The 18,156-nt window shown below is 39.5% G+C and overlaps 1 protein-coding gene across 1 annotated transcript in view; it reads left to right on the top strand.

The window, feature by feature from the left end:
- Positions 1-18,156, top strand: part of NKAIN3 (sodium/potassium transporting ATPase interacting 3) — a 398,603-nt gene that overhangs the window by 192,077 nt on the left and 188,370 nt on the right. Inside the window, exons 2-3 of the mRNA XM_086609314.1 lie at positions 1,306-1,443; positions 10,389-10,469. Coding sequence (XP_086465440.1) covers positions 1,306-1,443; positions 10,389-10,469 — 219 coding nt within the window. The remainder of the gene's footprint in view (positions 1-1,305; positions 1,444-10,388; positions 10,470-18,156) is intronic.

Below are 18,156 nucleotides of genomic sequence, written 5' to 3' on the forward strand. Positions count from 1 at the left end.
ATGTGAAATACCCACATATGATAATACTTTGGTTGGTATTCATAGGGCCATGCTCACTCCATCTGTCTCAGTTATAAATATTTTAAATGCATATTTCAGTAAATTTTAGGGTTTGTAACAATGTAGTAAAATCAAGTAGATCTGCAATAAATTCTAGAAAGCACAGAAACTCAATTGTTTCTCTCTAGGATTCTGTTTAGCTACTCAAAAAGTCTTGCTATGCCTGGAAAAATATTGAACCAAGTTTAAACTTCAACAAGTGTGCTGCTGAGAAAGTTGATTTTAGTGTCTTTAGAACAATAAACCAGACTGTCAAAAATGAATAGCAAATGTGTTGCAGAAGAATTTTAATCTGGGTTGATTTTTTTTTATTATTTTTTTGTTTAACATTCAGAAATGCAGAATTACCTAAGAACCACATGCTGATGCAAGGATCGTTGATGCTTAGCTTCCTCCATTTCCACACCCTCCATTTCCACACCCAACTAAATCTACTCCCAGCAGTGGGAAGAAGGCCATTAGGCTGCCACCGTGTCTTTCTGATTTGCACTTCCCCATAATAGCCTAGCAGCTTTTGGCAGAGTGCAGATTGCTCTTTTGGCCATTGATTTTGAAAAAGCTTACGCCAAAGTCTTCCAACATTTTCTACAGCCTTTCACTCCCTGAGCCTGCCTTCATGCCTCAGGTAGCCAGGAGGTCCCAGCAGTGTTCCTTAATGCCAGTGTTAGGGAACTCCCAGGAACGAACCCAACAGCCACATTGGGTCTCCTCTGAGCTTGCTATGCCCTTTTTGGCCCAAATCTCTCTGCATTAGGAAGAGATTGAGGAACTTGCAGTCAAGTCTAGTTGAAACGGAATCTAGGAAAACAAAGACATGGGGAAGGGAGGGAGCATGATGATACTTCAATAACAATTGCAAGGTTTGCATGGCTTTGGTCAATCTAGGTGAGCTTCTGTTTAAGAATTTAAATAAATATGCCTTAGAGTTTCCAGTATACAAGAACAAAATAAAACCCAACTTGTCTTGGATTTTAGAGGTACTTTTATATTATATGAGGGTTTTAAAAATATTTTCTTAAAGTTTTTTCCAAGTGCTTTTTCATTAGAAGATCTGTAGGTTGACTAGTAGCTATCTTCAGATACCAGTGTACTGATTACACCAACAAAGGCTACACCAAGGAACCGTAATTTTGGAATTTTGCCATACTTTTCTCTGGTGAAGCCTTGTGCAAATAACAAAATGTCAAGTGTTCTGTCTCACCCATAATTAAAAAGTGGATGTTCTGTTTATGTGTTTTCTTACAGCTGGCAGCATTAGAGAGACAGATCTTTGACTTCCTTGGTTTCCAATGGGCTCCTATCCTTGGCAATTTCCTACAAATAATAGTTGTCATTTTGGGTTTGTTTGGAACCATCCAGTTTAGGCCTCGATATATAGTTGTGGTAAGTCTTATTTATTATCTATTATTTTTTTGCAATTGGTTTAAAAATCTCTCATATTACAAGGCAGAATTTTCTTGGTTTCAAAACACCAGATGGTATTTCTGTAGAAACTTTAGAGGTCTTCATGTTCTTTTGCAAATTTAAGACTACTGAGCGATGTTTCTGAGATTTGGGAATCTAACAAGAATGAGTAACCCAGAGAAAGTGCTGCCAAAATTATGACCACGCTACAAGTGCTTAGTAAGATTCTTTAAAGAATGAAATACCTAGATGGGTCATGGGAACATCTGCGATTATACTATGCATAAATTAAGAAAATAAATACAAATTGTTGTTCTCTTTGCAATAGACAAGGAAAATCAATGGCACTTAAAAAAATATTTGTAATGGTCAAGTTATATTTAGCTACATCTTCCTCTTAAACCGGGAGAAGTAAGGATTATAGAATTTCCTTTGGTCCTGTGACCATGAGTTCCTAAGAAATCTCCTACTCACTTACATCTAACTTTACCAAGACTTGTAGTTACAGCCTTGACCTTAAATTGCTGTAAATTGTCTCTGATGCTTGTAGCTTGAAGTTCACAGATTTTTTTTCCCCGTATTCTCAACATAGCCAGGAACAAAAAAACTTTCAAAGATGTGAAGAGAACTGCCCACAAAATATATCCCTTTTCCTCTCCTCTAGTCTCTCCTGAATGGATGAATATTATGTCTTTACCTGGCAGTGCATGTATCTGGAACATTTCAATTTTGTTGTCAGTAATGGATTTTAAGAGGCTAAAGTTATTTTTTTTCCTCACAAAAGAGTGAAAGAAATGTCTGCTGGGAAAAACTCATTAAGCAAATGCTTAAAAAGCTTCATCTTTTCTGCTCAAGCCTGGAATCTTGTAATTCTTTGCCATGTCTTAAAAGAAAAAGTGAACAAAAAGTGCATCCAAGTTCTTTATACTCATGTTAGCTAAGCTTCACAAGCAGATGATAAGTAATTGTAAATTGATTGATGTAAATAATAGCACTTTTATCTGTTACCTGTGGTTGGAGAACTGGACAGCAGTGTATATACATCCATATATTGATGTCTCACCTTTCTGCTTCATGTCCTCCATTTTATACATAAGACATCAGAAGCAAGTGAGGGTAAGCATCTGTAAAATTACATGGGAAATTTGTGTCTCAGGTGCAACACCACAAAATCTCTTGCCCCTCAGGTTCAGCATTGCTGTTCAGCGGTGGAAGCTCTGCTTTAGTTTTCAAATGAAACATAACAGATGTTGACTGTTTCTGTATCTTTATCTGTTTCTGATGTAAATGAGCATTTTAGACTATATTAAATTTGTTTTAAAGTAGAGGTAGAAAACTCATAATTAAAGAAACACCTCAGCAATATACTGTATCCTCAGATTTAACTGAACTCACATTCTGATTTAACTTTAAACATATATTTAAGAGCTCAAGCTGTAGTAGGTTCAAATACTCACTACTTGGGAAGATCAAGACTTTGGAGCAACTTCTACCCTTACTAATGTAGGTTCCCAGTGAAGTAGGAATAGTTTGAGCCAAATTCTGAAATCTGAAGAGTGAAAGTGCACAAGTTGTCTGGAACCAGCCTCACAGCTCAATGCCAGCAGAAGAGGGTGGCTTGTGTGCATCCCTGTTTCCACTGTTCTTGTCCCTGGCTGAATACTTCTCCAAACTCTCTCCACCAATTCTGGCAGCAGTTTACCAGACTCTTCGGTAAGCCAGTTCAGATTCCTAAGCTGTCAGAAAACCAACCTGGCAAAAAGTAGAGAGTTTTTTGCTAGATAGTTGAGCTGAATCCAGTCTGAAGTTCCCAATGGGTACCAGGGCCAGCATAAGGCAGGGACTGGGACTGCACAGTCATGAACAGCAGAGTGGAGGCGAAGGGGAAAGGAGGAGAAGCAAGACTTCCCTTATTGCCAGCTACAAAGTTATCAGTTCAGCCTCTTGTCCAGCTTCACCCTCAGGCTGAATTCAGTGAATACCTCAAGCCAGCATAAGCAATAATCCTCCCTTTGCTCAGCTGCTACCTTCAGTCCCTCTGCTGTTCCTTCATTTGCACCAGCACAAACGTCAATTCAGCCATCTGATAAGCTATCAAACCAGAACAGATCCAGCTGAAAAGCAACCGTTTTCTTTTCCAGTGTTAATTTAAGTGTAGGTCAGCTCTCTGACCTGTTTCGCTTGTTCTAGCAGAAGGGAGGGGGTGTAAGAGGGGAAATGGGAACAAGTAGCCAGAGGAAGGGGAAAAGTGCATGGAGTCTTTCTGCCGCAGTGCAGGGCTACACCAGCTTAAAGTGCTCATAGAGCTATAGCCTGAGGACCTACCAGGTTATACCTAACATATGCTTCCCAGAAGCTGTGCTTGCTAGGGCTGTCCCAACCTCAGCTGGGCTTTGCCAACTGTCTTCAGAAGCCCTAGAGGAGTCAGTGGTACGGACAGCAAAGACCCCTACCAGTGCTAGCTCCAGGCTGTCCTGACTAGGGTAAAAGGGAATCCAAAGGCACCTCTCCCAAAGAAGGACGTAGACTGCCTCCCTGCTTCTGAGACCCTTTAAAAACACAGTCTACCTGTTACAGCAGTAAACTTTTACTGCTGGCTTCAAATATAAAGTTTGTTTAATGCAAATCTTCAGTAGGGTCCTGAATTTGATTTTTACTTAAACACTGCAGAGAAATTCCTACTCGGGCTCTGAGTAGTGAATTGGGCTTCAAGGTAATTGAGAAGCTTCATGGACTTCAAAGTCCATAGTTGCACCTTCAGCCACGTCTAAGGCTCTGGATGTGTTAGTGCTTGGTGTCCCACATCAGAGTGAGAATTTGTTGTTGTGGCTTTGTCAAAAGAAATATGTTGAGTTGTGCTTTTTTGTACTCGTGAAGCATCTCTGTTGAATACAATTATCATTCCAAGTAGATAAAGGTATCGTGACTCATGTTTTTTATCTATGGTCCTTCATGTACAGGGCTATAAGGATGGTGATTCTGAAATAAATCTGGAATTTCACTTGCTCATAGGTAAAATTCTGAGTCCTCAGAGCTTAAGGAAACACAGGAAGAGAGAGAGAGGGAGAGAGAGCAACAGCAGTAACTCCGAGGGTCCTAATTAGTTTAAATTCAATAATTATTTCTAATAGTTTTTGTATTAATTAGTAATTTAGATCAATTTTTGTGAACAATTTGTCCTGTCACTAAGCGGTTGTGCTATTTTCAGTACTCGAATATTTTGTGGCTAAATTAAATCTGTGCAAAGTCCCCAGGGGACATAAAAGTGCAGAGCTGATTCCTAATTATCCCATATTAGCTCATTTGAAACTTATCCAAACATTTGCAAAGAAGAAAAAAACAGCTAAATTTCAGTTCTGACTACACTGTAACACACCCATCACACAGCTCCAGAGCTCTGCTGTGATCCATTTCCCTGTCCATGCTTTTCCTTTCTTAAAAGAACTTGGCTATCACCAGCAAGATTTTCAAGCTGTTAAAATTGATTAAAGATGATGACAGGATACTTGTTAAAGTTGGGTTTTTTCCCTGTCTCCTACTTCTGATGTGGGACTTCAAAATGGACCACTCAGTTGCGGCCCAGAAGGCCAACCGCATCCTGGGATGTATCAAGAGAAGCGTGGTCAGCAGGTCAAGAGAGGTGATTCTCCCCCTCTACTCTGCTCTTGTGAGACCCCACCCCGAATACTGCGTCCAGTTCTGGTGTCCCCACCATAAGAGAGACATAGATTTGTTGGAGCGTGTTCAGAGGAGGGCCACAAAGATGATCCAGGGGCTGGAGCACCTCTGCTACGAGGACAAGTTGCAGGAGCTGGGATTGTTCAGCCTTGAAAAGAGAAGACTTTGGGGGGACCTAACAGCTGCCTTCCAATACCTGAAGGGAACCTACAGGAAGACTGGGGAGGGACTTTTTACAAGAGTGTCCACTGATAGGACAAGGGGAAATGGGTTTAAGTTGAAGGAGAACAGATTTAGATTAGATTTTAGGAAGAAATTCTTCAGTACGAGGGTGGTAAGACTTTGGAATAAATTGCCCAGAGAAGTTGTGGATGCCCCCTCCCTGAAGGTGTTCAAGGCTAAGTTGGACAGAGCCTTGAGTAGCCGTATCTAGTTGAGAGGCGTCCCTGTCCATGACAGAGAGGCTGGATTAGACGATCTCTAAGGTCCCTTCCAGCCTATGCCATTCTATGATTCTGTGATACTGATTCTGAACAAGGAGTCATGTAGCCAAAATTGCACAAACCTGGCCCAAAGCTGAACATAAATGTAGTAATGAACAGTGGGAGATGAAAATAATACACTTAATTAGAGGGAATATGAGGAATTAATTGCTACTTGCTTTAGTTTATTGCATTAAATAATAGGATATATAGGCAATGTGTACACCGGAAAAGCCAGAACGCAGTTTCTTAAAAAAAAAATAAAAATGCATACTTCACACAATATTCAAGCCAATGTTTTCACAGACACTCAAAACACGTGAAATATTTAGGTATCCAATATTACTCCTTGGATATCCTTCCTGGTGAGTCCTAAGTTGTTACTGTTCCATCATGTTGATTTATGCCACTTTACTTGTCGTCTTTCACAAATATGACTAAGAAGGGCTCGGTAAGTACTGACACCTCTGAGGCACAGCTGGGTATTACAGAGGGACGATCTGATGACTCAGTAGTTGCTGCCTTTCCCTGCAAGTATCCCTGAGCCAACATTCATTTCCCCTAATGCCAAGACACTGTCGGAGGAGGTGTTGCACTTCAGATTAAATATACACTTGAGACAGTTTATTCATTAAAGCTAAACTTATCCCACAATCCTTGCAGTATTCAAACTTAAAATTCCCTTTTCTCTCTCACCTTTCAGTTTAAGAAGCCATCCTTTGCATTTTAGCTTAGCCCTTTCTTTTTGTGACGTTGTGCCTGTCTAATACCGATGATTTAACTCTAGAAGTGGTTGTATTTCACTGGTATATAAAGGGATCTCTGCATCAGTTTCAGTATGATCTGTAGACTCAAAAAAAGGTATAGAAATATTACTATTATAGAGAGACTGGCATTAAGAAAGGGGATCTGAAAGGAACCTTACTGGGCTGAACAATAATTTAATAGACGTATAACCTGTAAGGTTTAGGGAGTTCTCTCTCCACATAACTTACAAGACTCCAAATGTTTCCTCACACCACATAGTATAGAATCCTTTGTGCATAAGACCAAAAGCGAGAAAGTATACATGGGGAGAAATCAGCAAAGATTATCAGGAGTGTCCCAGATCCTTCCAGCAGAAAGAATTTGTTAGACAAAAACGTCCAGATGATTTTTAAGTAGTGCATCATATGGGATATAAAATAAATAAACCCAACTCTTCTTACTGATTCCACCTGTGTGGGAAATTCCTTCTTCATGCCAGATACAGTGAAGGTTGCGATGTTGAGCCTGAGACCAGCTGAACTGGGGGCGCTGAACATGGCCGACCAAAGAACTGGGGCAGGAATCACTGGGTGTGGGGGGGTAAGAGTGAGCAGACACAGCAGGACCATCAGGGTAGTTGGTGTTCAGGACATGGGGTGGGAGAGCTTGAATGGCAGATCAGGTCATAAAATAGGTTAGGTGAGGTGCCTTGGGAGGGAAATGAAGACTGTGCGGACCCAATGTTTCGGAGCCTAACCACTCCTCCCTTGAAAGCAAATGTCTACCAGTGTGCATGACACCTTCCCCTACCTGTTGTTCCTTTGCACAAAGGACAACCTGGGACTGCAGGCAGATTCTCTGCTAGCTCAAAGGAGAGGTCTTCATAATGGATCTCAAAGTTGTGCTTCTCTTAGCGACCCAAGCAGGTGTTAATGTGATGCCACATAATGGAATATTGTTACTTTCTTTTTTTTACGAAGGCATATACATATGAATTTACATACATAATGTTCAGAAAGTATTACAAATTTTTCAGGAAGGAACACTCAAAAGTTAAGAAAAGCTGTTATTAAAGCCCTCCTGTGCAATCTTAATGTGACCGTTTCATATATTTGCAGTTCTGAACCGTGTGGATGCATACCAATTCTTTTTCTAGGGGCACCTCAGTTGCGATAGAAAGGACAGACATTTGGGGGTTTTCTGGCGACAGTAGCTATGGAACAGAAACTTGATTTGCGGAAAGCAGAGCACATGAGAAGAATGAGGCGTTTGACAGCAAGAGTAAAAGGATTGCTTTTGTTGTGAAGGCTACGCTGGGCAGCTGAGTTTTATCTCTGCTCTCAACTGCCGAAACCTTTTTTGACACAAAGTGAGTCACTCAAATCAAACTTCTCACGTGCTTGGTTTTCCCCTTGTGTTCTGGGTTCTTGTCTTGAGACCTTGTGGTCTGATTTGCACAAGTGCTGTATGCTCAGCCACTGGCAGTTGAATAGTGAGCTTATAAAGTGCTGTATAACCCCAAGCGTTCTGAAAAATGAAGTCTTAACCATCTCAATTTGGATGCCTATAATGTATGAATATTTCTGAATGTAATCTCTGCATGTATCAGAACATCATTTGCATTGAGAGCTGTATCATTCCCTTATAACATAAAATAAATTAGGTAATGTTTGTGCAGCTCTCACGCATTACAGCGATGAGCATCTTAGAAAACCTCCCGAGGAAATTAATATTCTGTCCTCAGAGCAGGGTCTGAGCGACAAAGAGAAATGAAGCATTGAGTTAGCTGTTCATAAAACATATGGAGTAAGGTAGGGTCTTTTGAAATAAAAAATATACCTATGATGATCTAATTAATGTTTGCATTGTATTGCACATCCACAAAAGAGAAAAACTCATGACATATATAACAAGATTCTGACATTTCCTAATTTTACTGTCTTGAAACTTTTCTTTTAATGTAGTCTTCCTTAAGTACCTATGACACTATACAAGGAGAAAATCTGCTACTTGCATAACCAAAAAACCCATGTTTTCAAACGTGGAGAATAACTTTCCTGCTTTTAAAAATTATGTAGTCCTAGTTACTGAATATGTAATTATTATGTTCTTAAAGAAAACAGAGCCTAAATTTATATTCCTGCAGTTCAGTGAGAGTGTAGGAAGAGCCTCTGCCTTTCACAGCAGCTGGGTTTCCAGGTGCGTACCTACTTTGCACCTGCATTTCCTTTTCAGTAATCGTCACAGTGGATAAGGGACCAAACAGGTCCTCACTGTGTAAAGCAGGGTAACTTGGCCTGAGAAGCATGTTCAGATGGCTTTTGCCTACATGGTTCGGAGTTGTCACTGGTGCCCATGGGATAGAATGAGGCCATTAACAGATTTGGCTTGGCCTGGCAGATCAAGTAGGTTTTCTGTTGTTGTGATGACAGATTTCAATCATGGACAGATAAAAAATTCTTTCTTAAAATGGGTAATTCTCCTGAATATTCTGAAATCTGCCTTTTATGAGCAGCTGGGCTTGTATTCAGTGTTCATTAATTTTGAGCACTATGGACCTGACGTTCGGAGGACTTACAATGGAAAATCAGGAGTTTATGATGAGTTACTACAAAGTCAGTAAATGTGGTAAAATGGGATATCCTCTTTTAAGTTAATCTTACGAATAGTACAGACCTTATACTATTCACAGACCACAGCATCTTTGTCTATTTTGTATATAACTCAGCCTTCATTTGCCACGCTGCCCTTCCCTGCAAGCCAGAAGAGATGGCCCAGGAGCGTTACTCTTATTTTTTTTATTGATGATCTTCTTCTTATGCCATAGTCATCTCCAAACAGACTAAGTACCGAAAACTGCCCAAGAAAGCCAAGCCGACAGCAGCCATGGAAAGGAAATGGGATGTAGCATGTTGTAGATGAGGGTGTTGAGCTTTACTGAGTATGTTGAAGCAAACAACAGCGTGTTAGCCTCACCGGGTCGCTGCGAATTAGACTCACAAAGCCACTTAGCAGCAGTTCTCCATCGTGAAGGTTATTAGCACGTAAATGCAATGTAGCAGCGTTGCTGCTCATCACGTTTCTCAGGTGGGTGTAGCTCCAGCGTGGCGGAGTGTGCGCTTAGCCCGTCAGACAGGAATGCTGCTGAGGTCTGCTGCTTGGAGAATTAATTGGGCGTAGTTTACAGTTGTATGTAGGTAAACAGTGCGTCTGTAAGGAAATAGTGCCAGTCAATTATCTTGACATCTAAAATGCAAAAAATTATTTGAGGTAGACAAATTAATCTCCCGTTCATGCCATGGGTGGAGTGTGAGTTCAGTCTTGCACTGGGATAGGACACTGGAGAACTCAGAAGAGATACAGATATGTTCAACTGTGAAGTGTGTATTGTAAGATCGGGTTGGTGGCCACAAGGGCTGGAGAAGCAGTGAGCTATTTTTAGTACAATTAGAATACCTTTTACTGAAAGACTCTTAAGAGATCAGATTTACCCTTTACCTGCTGGGTTTTTTTAAAAACAATCCAAATTATCAGATCAATAGATTTTCTGTTTTATTTGGTGGTGGTGGTGTTTTTTTTTCTTGTGTCTTTCTTCATAATATTTAAATATTATTTTAATGATATTTGGTTATTTAAATTATTGTACTATTCTGGAATCTCCTTTAACAGAGCTAAATCATGATTTATGAAGGACTCACAGTTGCCCCAAAAACAGTGTTTAAGTCAGCATTTTGGACTTAATTGGTACTAGTAGGATAGTGTAAAATAGTAAAAAATAAATCTGTTTTATTGGTATGTATTTAAAGCACAAAGAATATTGGATTTGTGATTTCCTATAGTTCTTAGGGGGCTTCTGTAGGGAAAACTCTTTTTCTGAGCTCTCTGCGCTTAGCTGTTCCCAGAAGAAAAATGCTTATTGATATCAGGTTTTTTATTATTGATCTGCTCAGTAAAAAGTCCTTTCATCTTCACATTTTATTTTTCTGTCTTTTTGCTTTCATCCGGCTTTGTGTTTAGTACACGGTGTGGACTGCCCTGTGGGTCACCTGGAATGTTTTCATTATCTGCTTCTATTTGGAAGTAGGCGGACTTTCTAAGGTAGGTCACTTATCCTTCTTCAGGTTTACGGGAGGGTGTTTTAACAGCAGGACTCTCAGATTTTAGAAGGCTGGAACCACAGAGGAAAAATGTGGTTGTCTGAACATACAATTTGATCTTTGGAGTTCCCATCCAATGAGCACTCTGGTGTTTGAACTTGTCTCTGATGATAGTAAATAGTCATGGGTGTGAAGTACATAAATGCAATGAATCTGAATTACAGTTGCCTTCTGAAGTACCATGTGCAGGGGGGGGAAGGGAGGGGAAGGTTATTCAGTGGAAAATTTCAGGTTCTATTTGATTGATTGTTGAAAAACAGACAATGTCATTTTCGTTGAATTTTCAAGTGCGTATGAAAATCTGAATTTCCGAGACTGCTTTGAAAGCAGCTAAACAAAATTACTGAGAAGGTTAATGCAATAACTTGTTGAGCAAATTGATCTCACTGCGAGAATGTTAATTCTTTAAAAAAAGAACAAATGGCAAAGGATGGCTTTCTTTGCATCTGAATACAACTTTCCTCACTCAGTGCTCTAGGTCACTGATTCCTATTCAAACCTCTAATTAGAACAGAAACATTTGCTGAAAGTGTTGAGATACATGTTGCATTTGTACAAGGTAGCACTTCTGTTAGCATAGGTTATATTTGGCATTGTATCTACAGTGAGTTCCATACAACATCTGCAGGTTTTCATCCTCCTGTTGGACATAGATGGTATTGATCTTAGTTTACCACATTCGTACTTAAATGATTCCAGGCACAGTATGCCCATAGCACACGAGCAGATCTTGGTATTACTAGTAGCGTAAATGTCTCCATTATTGGTTGTAGACTTAGTGATATGAACTACATCACCGTTAATTCATGCAGTGCTTTTAGAGAATTGTCAGCTCAGATCATATGGGAACATTTGTGACCTACATGCTTTTTTGAGTTCAGCACTAAAACTCCTCGCTTTTGGCTGACAACAAACAGAAAACTGGTGAAACCAATTTAATAAGAAATAAAGCTTAATTTACTCAGTAAAGATTCTATTAAAATTAAAGATTTCACTAATAGATTTCTTTGGTGATAAAATTTCATAATAAAAAGCTGCAACAGTTTCTTTTTTCTCCAAACATGATGTAGTTCACCAGAAGTCATAGGCTTGATGAGGAAATTAGTGCACTTCATAGATGATCAAAACAAATTATCATATTGCTATGTTCTGACTTGAAAGTCTATTAGATGAATGGAAGAGCAACACATGGAAGTGATGAGTGCCCAATTTTATTGTTCATTTTCATTATACATAAAGTCTGCATTTTTTCAGTCACTTGGATGATGACTGCTTTTATAATTACTATTATATTTTTATAGGTAACTAATGTTTTTTATCTAAGTGCCTAGGAAGTGAAGTGAAACTTTTAGTCTGATCCCTGAGTTTGTGAAAATTTGAGTTGTCTTTCCATTGATTGCAGAGGATTCTGATCATATAAAGTATAAGGAGTTTATAAGCCAGCAGGTATGAACTGAAATCGTGTATCTTCCAATTTCTTCCAATTTCACCACAGTGTTTCGCTTCTTACTTAACATATAGGACAAATCACAATGAAGAGAAATAGTAGCACGAATATTACTCAACTATTGAGAAAAGACTCTTTTATTATTATGTACTTCAGTTGATGTCAGAATTTTGGTGGTATTTTTATCTTGTGGTTTATAATTTGAACATTTGAAAAGTGGTTCCTCAACAAGGTGATAGACACAAAATTATTTTCATGGAAATTAGCTGCTCTTGTACAGATAACGCCAAAGGCACTAGTGTCAGGACCAAGCTAGTAATGACAGAATCAAGAATTGTGGTCAGTAAACCATAGAATTTGGGGTCCGTTTAAAGCTGTTTCTGAAAATTATGCTAGAGACGAAGCTGTTGCCAAGAGACTGAAGACTTTCCGCACCATATGCATAAAATCCTGGATATTTACAAATTGATGGGTATTTGACATTGACTTAATTGGGACCCACATTTTACCCAACATGCTAGCTTAAAAATTTCATTATTGCTTTCCATTAATATATTCCTTTGTTGTCAGGTGTGATAGAAATGTGCCATCGGCAAGGTATGTTAGTGTGGTTGGCAAATCAAACATCATCAGAGGCTTTTCATGGATGGCTTTTTTCTCAGTGTTGAAATCTTGGCAGGGAATATTCACCTTTTTTCTTGCTATTGTTCTATTTTTTCATTTAAAAAGTTTTTTTTTTTTCTGAAATGAATGCAGATTGATTATAATTTTTAACTTCCGTTGACTATCAGGGACAATTATGATGCTGTATAGCAGCTGACTGATTTCTGTTTGTTTGTTTTTAAGCATTATCATGTTTATATTTGGTCTGACCAGAATTAGAGTTGGTTGTTGCTTCGAGTTCTGCCAATTTATTATCTTCAGTCATGAATACTATCATAAAATATAACTTGGTGCAATACTAAATGGTAATTTTAATTCAATATCTTCACATGGAGTATGTATACAATGTGGACAGACTTTTCAAATGTTCTAACAGAAACGCCCCACAGCTGAAATTTTGGCCAGATCTTGTTCTTGTAGTGAAAAAGGAGATCTCCTCTGAATATTTGTTGTTTGAATTCTACTAAGAAATTCCACTGCAGTTAATGGAAAATTTGAATGAGAATAAGAAGGATGTAGGTAATTGAGACCAGTTCTTTATTGTCAAAGTTTGAAGGAAACATTTTTCCTTCAGTTATAATGCATAATGTTCAGATTTTCCACGTAAACCAATTATTTTTCTTAAGGAACAGCTTGATATTTAGTTTAAATTTTATGGATCTGGTACACAAAGATTTTTAAACTTTTCCTGATAGGGAATGATGAAAACTCATGCCACCTGCCCTCCCAGTATCAAACACAATGTATGTGACCTGATCGTTTCCATTCTTTCAGAAAAGTATGATGTTTCTTCACAAAAGTGACATGGAAAGCCTGTATAGTTTTAGTTGAAAACGCATTTCTTGTCTTAAAATGATTTGCAAAAAAAAAAAAAAGGGGGGGGGGGGAAAGGAAAAAAAAAAGGAAAAAAATAAAAAGGGGCAATTTCGTTTCATGGAGGGCCAAACTGGTAAACCTGAGGGGAGGAAGCTTGTGGGGAGGGATAAGATGGAAACAGTAAGACTGTGTGTATGGCTGTAAGCTTGTCGTCAAGGAATTCACTTGGATCTCAGTCCCAGCTCCTATTAATATCAAATTCTTTTATATAAAGAGGGAAAGCTTCACAGAAGAGCTTCCTGTGAAAGCACCTCACAATAACTACAGAATGGTAATTAGGGCAATCTCCTGGGAAAAGGATGATATGGATTCACGTCTTCTCAGGTGTGAAAGGGAAATAAAGTTGGCTCTCCCACTGCCAGGTCTTGTAAGTATAAAGCTAATGCTTTAACTACCTTATAAACAACAGATAAGGGGAGCTCCTTTTTCACTTCTGTTACAGATATGCAAATAAAATTTTAATGCTTTTTCAGGGCTAAAGAAATTGTATTTGATCAGAAATAAAATAAATATACTCATGTAATTCTTTTTTGTTTGTGTTAATTAATGTTTTTTGTTTTTAAATTTTTTTCATTTCTGATTTTAGCAGTGAAAAAACTGTCCATATGAAAAATGCAATTTGCTAGTTCCTTTACTACTTTTATGAAATTGAAAACACAATTTTTGTTGTTAACCACTCTATATGAGAGAAACAAAGCTGCTATTATAACATGACCTTTTAATCCTCTGCTGCAAGATGACAGATTGCTACACTCATACATGAGCTCATTAGTTGTTCGGATCTTATTCTGTGTCTTGCAATGAAAACGTGTTCTAAGTGTCGCATTCGAGAGTATGAACAATTTAAAATATATAGACATAAACATGAATCTCAAGGACTAAGAGGCAAAAAAAATTATTAAAAGAATATTTGAAAATAAACTTTGATTGTATCTTGCCTGATACAATACCAGAAGCTGTTGTTTTGAAGTTTTGTGTGTTCTTCTTAAATATGGGCAAAAGATCTTCTATCTTGTGTAAGCCAGCTCTCCATCTTCAGTAATACTTTCTTTTATGTACTTCTTACTTTACAAAGGAGACTTCATTTATTTAGTGTGCACTGCTTATATTTCTATCGCTTGTATCTGTCCAGTATTCGAGATCCAGTATGAAAATAGCTGTGTTTATTTGTGTTTATCATTCACTATGCCAACTGATATTTTTTTGATAGACCATTTTTCTACTATTTCTTTTATTGTGAGTTACAGTGACATTTGTTTGCATATGTTAATGCCTTTATGCAGTAAATGTATAACAGCATTCCAGTACTGCGTACTTCTTTCCTATTGTTTGGTATACCTTACCTAAACAGCTGGGCAATGCTGATGAGTTCTTTCTCTGTGGTGTTTCTGCTTGTTCTGGCTGTTTTTTCTGTAGCATACTTCTTCAGCATGAACTTTGCTTCATTTTGAATTATTTTTAAATTTAGCTCTTGAGGTTGAGCTCTCTGTCAACTGACTCTTTTATTGCTTTTGGCCAAGGGTTTGCATGTCAAACACTTGTATGTTTGGTAGAAAACAACTTCTAAAACAGCTTATGTTTATTATCTGGTCCTTAGTTTTAGCTGTTGAATGTAATGGCGTGTGAACTCTAATGTGCCTGTGACACTAGCTTCATTAACCTTTCCCCTGAAGCCAAAGGAAATTTTGCATATGTTTAATTAAAATCTTTTTCATGTATTTTTTCTAATAATATTGACTTCTATCAATGGAAGTTCAAAGTCTGTAGGACTCCCAGCCAACTTTGTCAAGCTGGAGACAGAACTATAGGCTAAACTTTTATATGGATCTCTAGTCAGAGGACAGAACTATAATGCTGTTAAAATTAATGATCTATTCCATTTGAGGACAAAAGGGACTAATAAATTACTTAGCAAAATGCTGTGGGAATGGAAACCTAGTACTCTTTTCTAAACAAAATATTGTACATCAGAATGGAGGCTAGTCCTGTGGACTTTATCCTGGCTACTTTTGGAACGCAATTTATTCCATCTGATTCATGTCAGTCAATCCTTAATTGTTGTGCAATTATATCTAATAATCTCAAATGGACTAATTTAAGCTCAAAACCAATGCTGTTTTGTTATTAATAGAGATGTATAGGTGCATGTTGGGGCTTGTGTTTTGGTTTTTGTGTGGGTTTTTTTAATGTGAAATGAGAAAATAAGCGTTGCTTCAGTTTAGACTAACAATATGAAAGAAAAAGTAATTCTCATTCTAACTTGTGCCAATGTAAGTGACAAAACAGACACAATTATTTTGTTATAGGGGAATAAGGAGGACCCAGGGGAACAAGGAGGACCCGGGCAATTACAGGCCGGTCAGCCTCACCTCTGTGCCTGGCAAGGTCATGGAGCAGATTCTCCTGGGAACCATGCTAAGGCACATGGAGAGCAAGGAGGTGGTGGGTGACAGCCAACATGGCTTCACCAAAGGCAGATCGTGCCTGACCAACTTGGTGGCCTTTTATGATGGGGTGACAGCATCGGTGGACAAGGGTTGACCAATGGATATCATCTACCTGGACTTGTGCAAAGCTTTTGACACTGTCCCGCACGACATTCTTCTCTCTAAACTAGAGAGGCATGGGTTTGATGGATGGACCACTCGGTGGATAAGGAATTGGCTCAATGGCCGCACTCAGACAGTAGTGGTCAATGGCTCGATGTCCAAGTAGAGACCGGTCACGAGTGGTGTCCCTCAGGGGTCCGTGTTGGGCCCGGCCCTCTTCAACATCTTTGTCGGTGACGTGGACAGTGGCATGGAGTGCACCCTCAGCAAGTTCGCCGATGACACCAAGCTGTGTGGTGCTGTGGACACGCTGGAAGGGAGGGATGCCATCCAGAGGGACCTCGACAGGCTGGAGAGGTGGGCCCGTGTCAACCTCATGAAGTTCAACCAGGCCAAATGCAAGGTCCTACATCTGGGTCGTGGCAATCCCAGGCACAAATATAGACTGGGTGGTGAATGGATCGAGAGCAGCCCTGAGGAGAAGGACTTGGGAGTACTGGTGGACGAGAAGCTCAATATGAGCCGGCAATGTGCTCTTGCGGCCCAGAAGGCCAACCGCATCCTGGGCTGCATCAAGAGGAGCGTGGCCAGCAGGTCGAGAGAGGTGATTCTCCCCCTCTACTCTGCCCTCGTGAGACCTCACCTGGAGTACTGCGTCCAGTTCTGGAGCCCCCAACATAAGAAGGACATGGACCAGTTGGAGAGGGTCCAGAGGAGGGCCACGAAGATGATAAGAGGGCTGGAGCACCTTTCCTATGAGGACAGGCTGAAAGAGTTGGAGCTGTTCAGCCTGGAGAAGAGGAGGCTCCGGGGTGACCTTATAGCGGTCTTCCAGTACCTCAAGGGGGCCTACAAGAAAGATGGGGAGAGGCTGTTCAGGAGGGCCTGTTGTGATAGGACAAGGGGTAATAGTTTTAAAATAGAGGGAGGTAGATTCAGATTGGATATTAGGAAAAAATTTTTTACCATGAGAGTTGTAGAACACTGGAACAGGTTGCCCAGAGAGGTGGTGGATGCGCCATCCCTGGAGACATTCAAGGCCAGTTTGGATGAGGCCCTGAGCAACCTGATCTAGTTGGAGATATCCCTGTTTCTTGCAGGGGGGTTGGACTAGATGACCTTTGAAGGTCCCTTCCAGCCCTAACCATTCTATGATTCTATGATTCTATGATAATTAACATCATAATTAGCTCTATGGAATAGCACACTCGAAAAAGCTTGTGGACAAAGTTGGCAGCATCCATAATACCTATATGGAAAATCAGCTGGTGTGAGGTAAAGGAGTTCCTTGGTTCAAACAGAAGACTGAAGGTGGGGCATAGTAGATCTACTCACATGTCAGCAATTTTTATGTGGAGGAAAGTGATCATTTTTTTTTTATATCCACTGGGAAGAAGGGCAAGAAATAATTTGCATGTGGCAAAGAAGATTTGGTTGGAGGTCAGAAGAAGCTTTTTAATAGTAAAGGCACTAAATAGGATCTAAAGCTGTCACAAAGCCTTATCAGTGGATATTTTGAAGAATTATGTACAGGAACATCGATGTGGGGTGATCTAAGCAACTCTTCTGCTCTGCTATTTTTAATCTATAGAAGTAAGCCTCTGTCAAGATAAAAACCCAAGTGAATGTCCATGGATGGTTTAGGGTAGGAGAGTTAAAAATGAAAAAGTGAGTACAAGATGAAGACTCAAAACTTCATCTTTAATAAAGTCAGAGTCTTACTAACATTGGCAGGAGCAGGGTTCCAGCTGGGGAGCTTGGGGTATCTCTGGCCTTTTCCTCCAGCAGATGTGTAGGGACACAGAAAATGTGAGACCCCAGGGAAGGCTCTGAGGTGACTGATGGCAGTTCTTGAGGTTGTGCAGGTGAGGTTTTAGTGTTCAACTCTGTGACACAGTGGGAGGTAGTGCTGTCATTGCTGTTCAATCCTGATAGAGATTCAGCATCTGTTACAGGTGAGACTCGTGCTTTCTGTTCTGTTGATGGCTTTTTAATTGCACACAAACCATCGCCTTTCACAGCAACACATCCTTCACTGAGGACAATGTGAAAGTCGTAATAGTATATTTCTTTGGTGCTGGACACGGTGCATA

The sequence above is a fragment of the Tauraco erythrolophus genome, chromosome 3, assembly GCF_009769465.1.
Source record: "Tauraco erythrolophus isolate bTauEry1 chromosome 3, bTauEry1.pri, whole genome shotgun sequence".
Lineage (NCBI taxonomy): Eukaryota > Metazoa > Chordata > Aves > Musophagiformes > Musophagidae > Tauraco > Tauraco erythrolophus.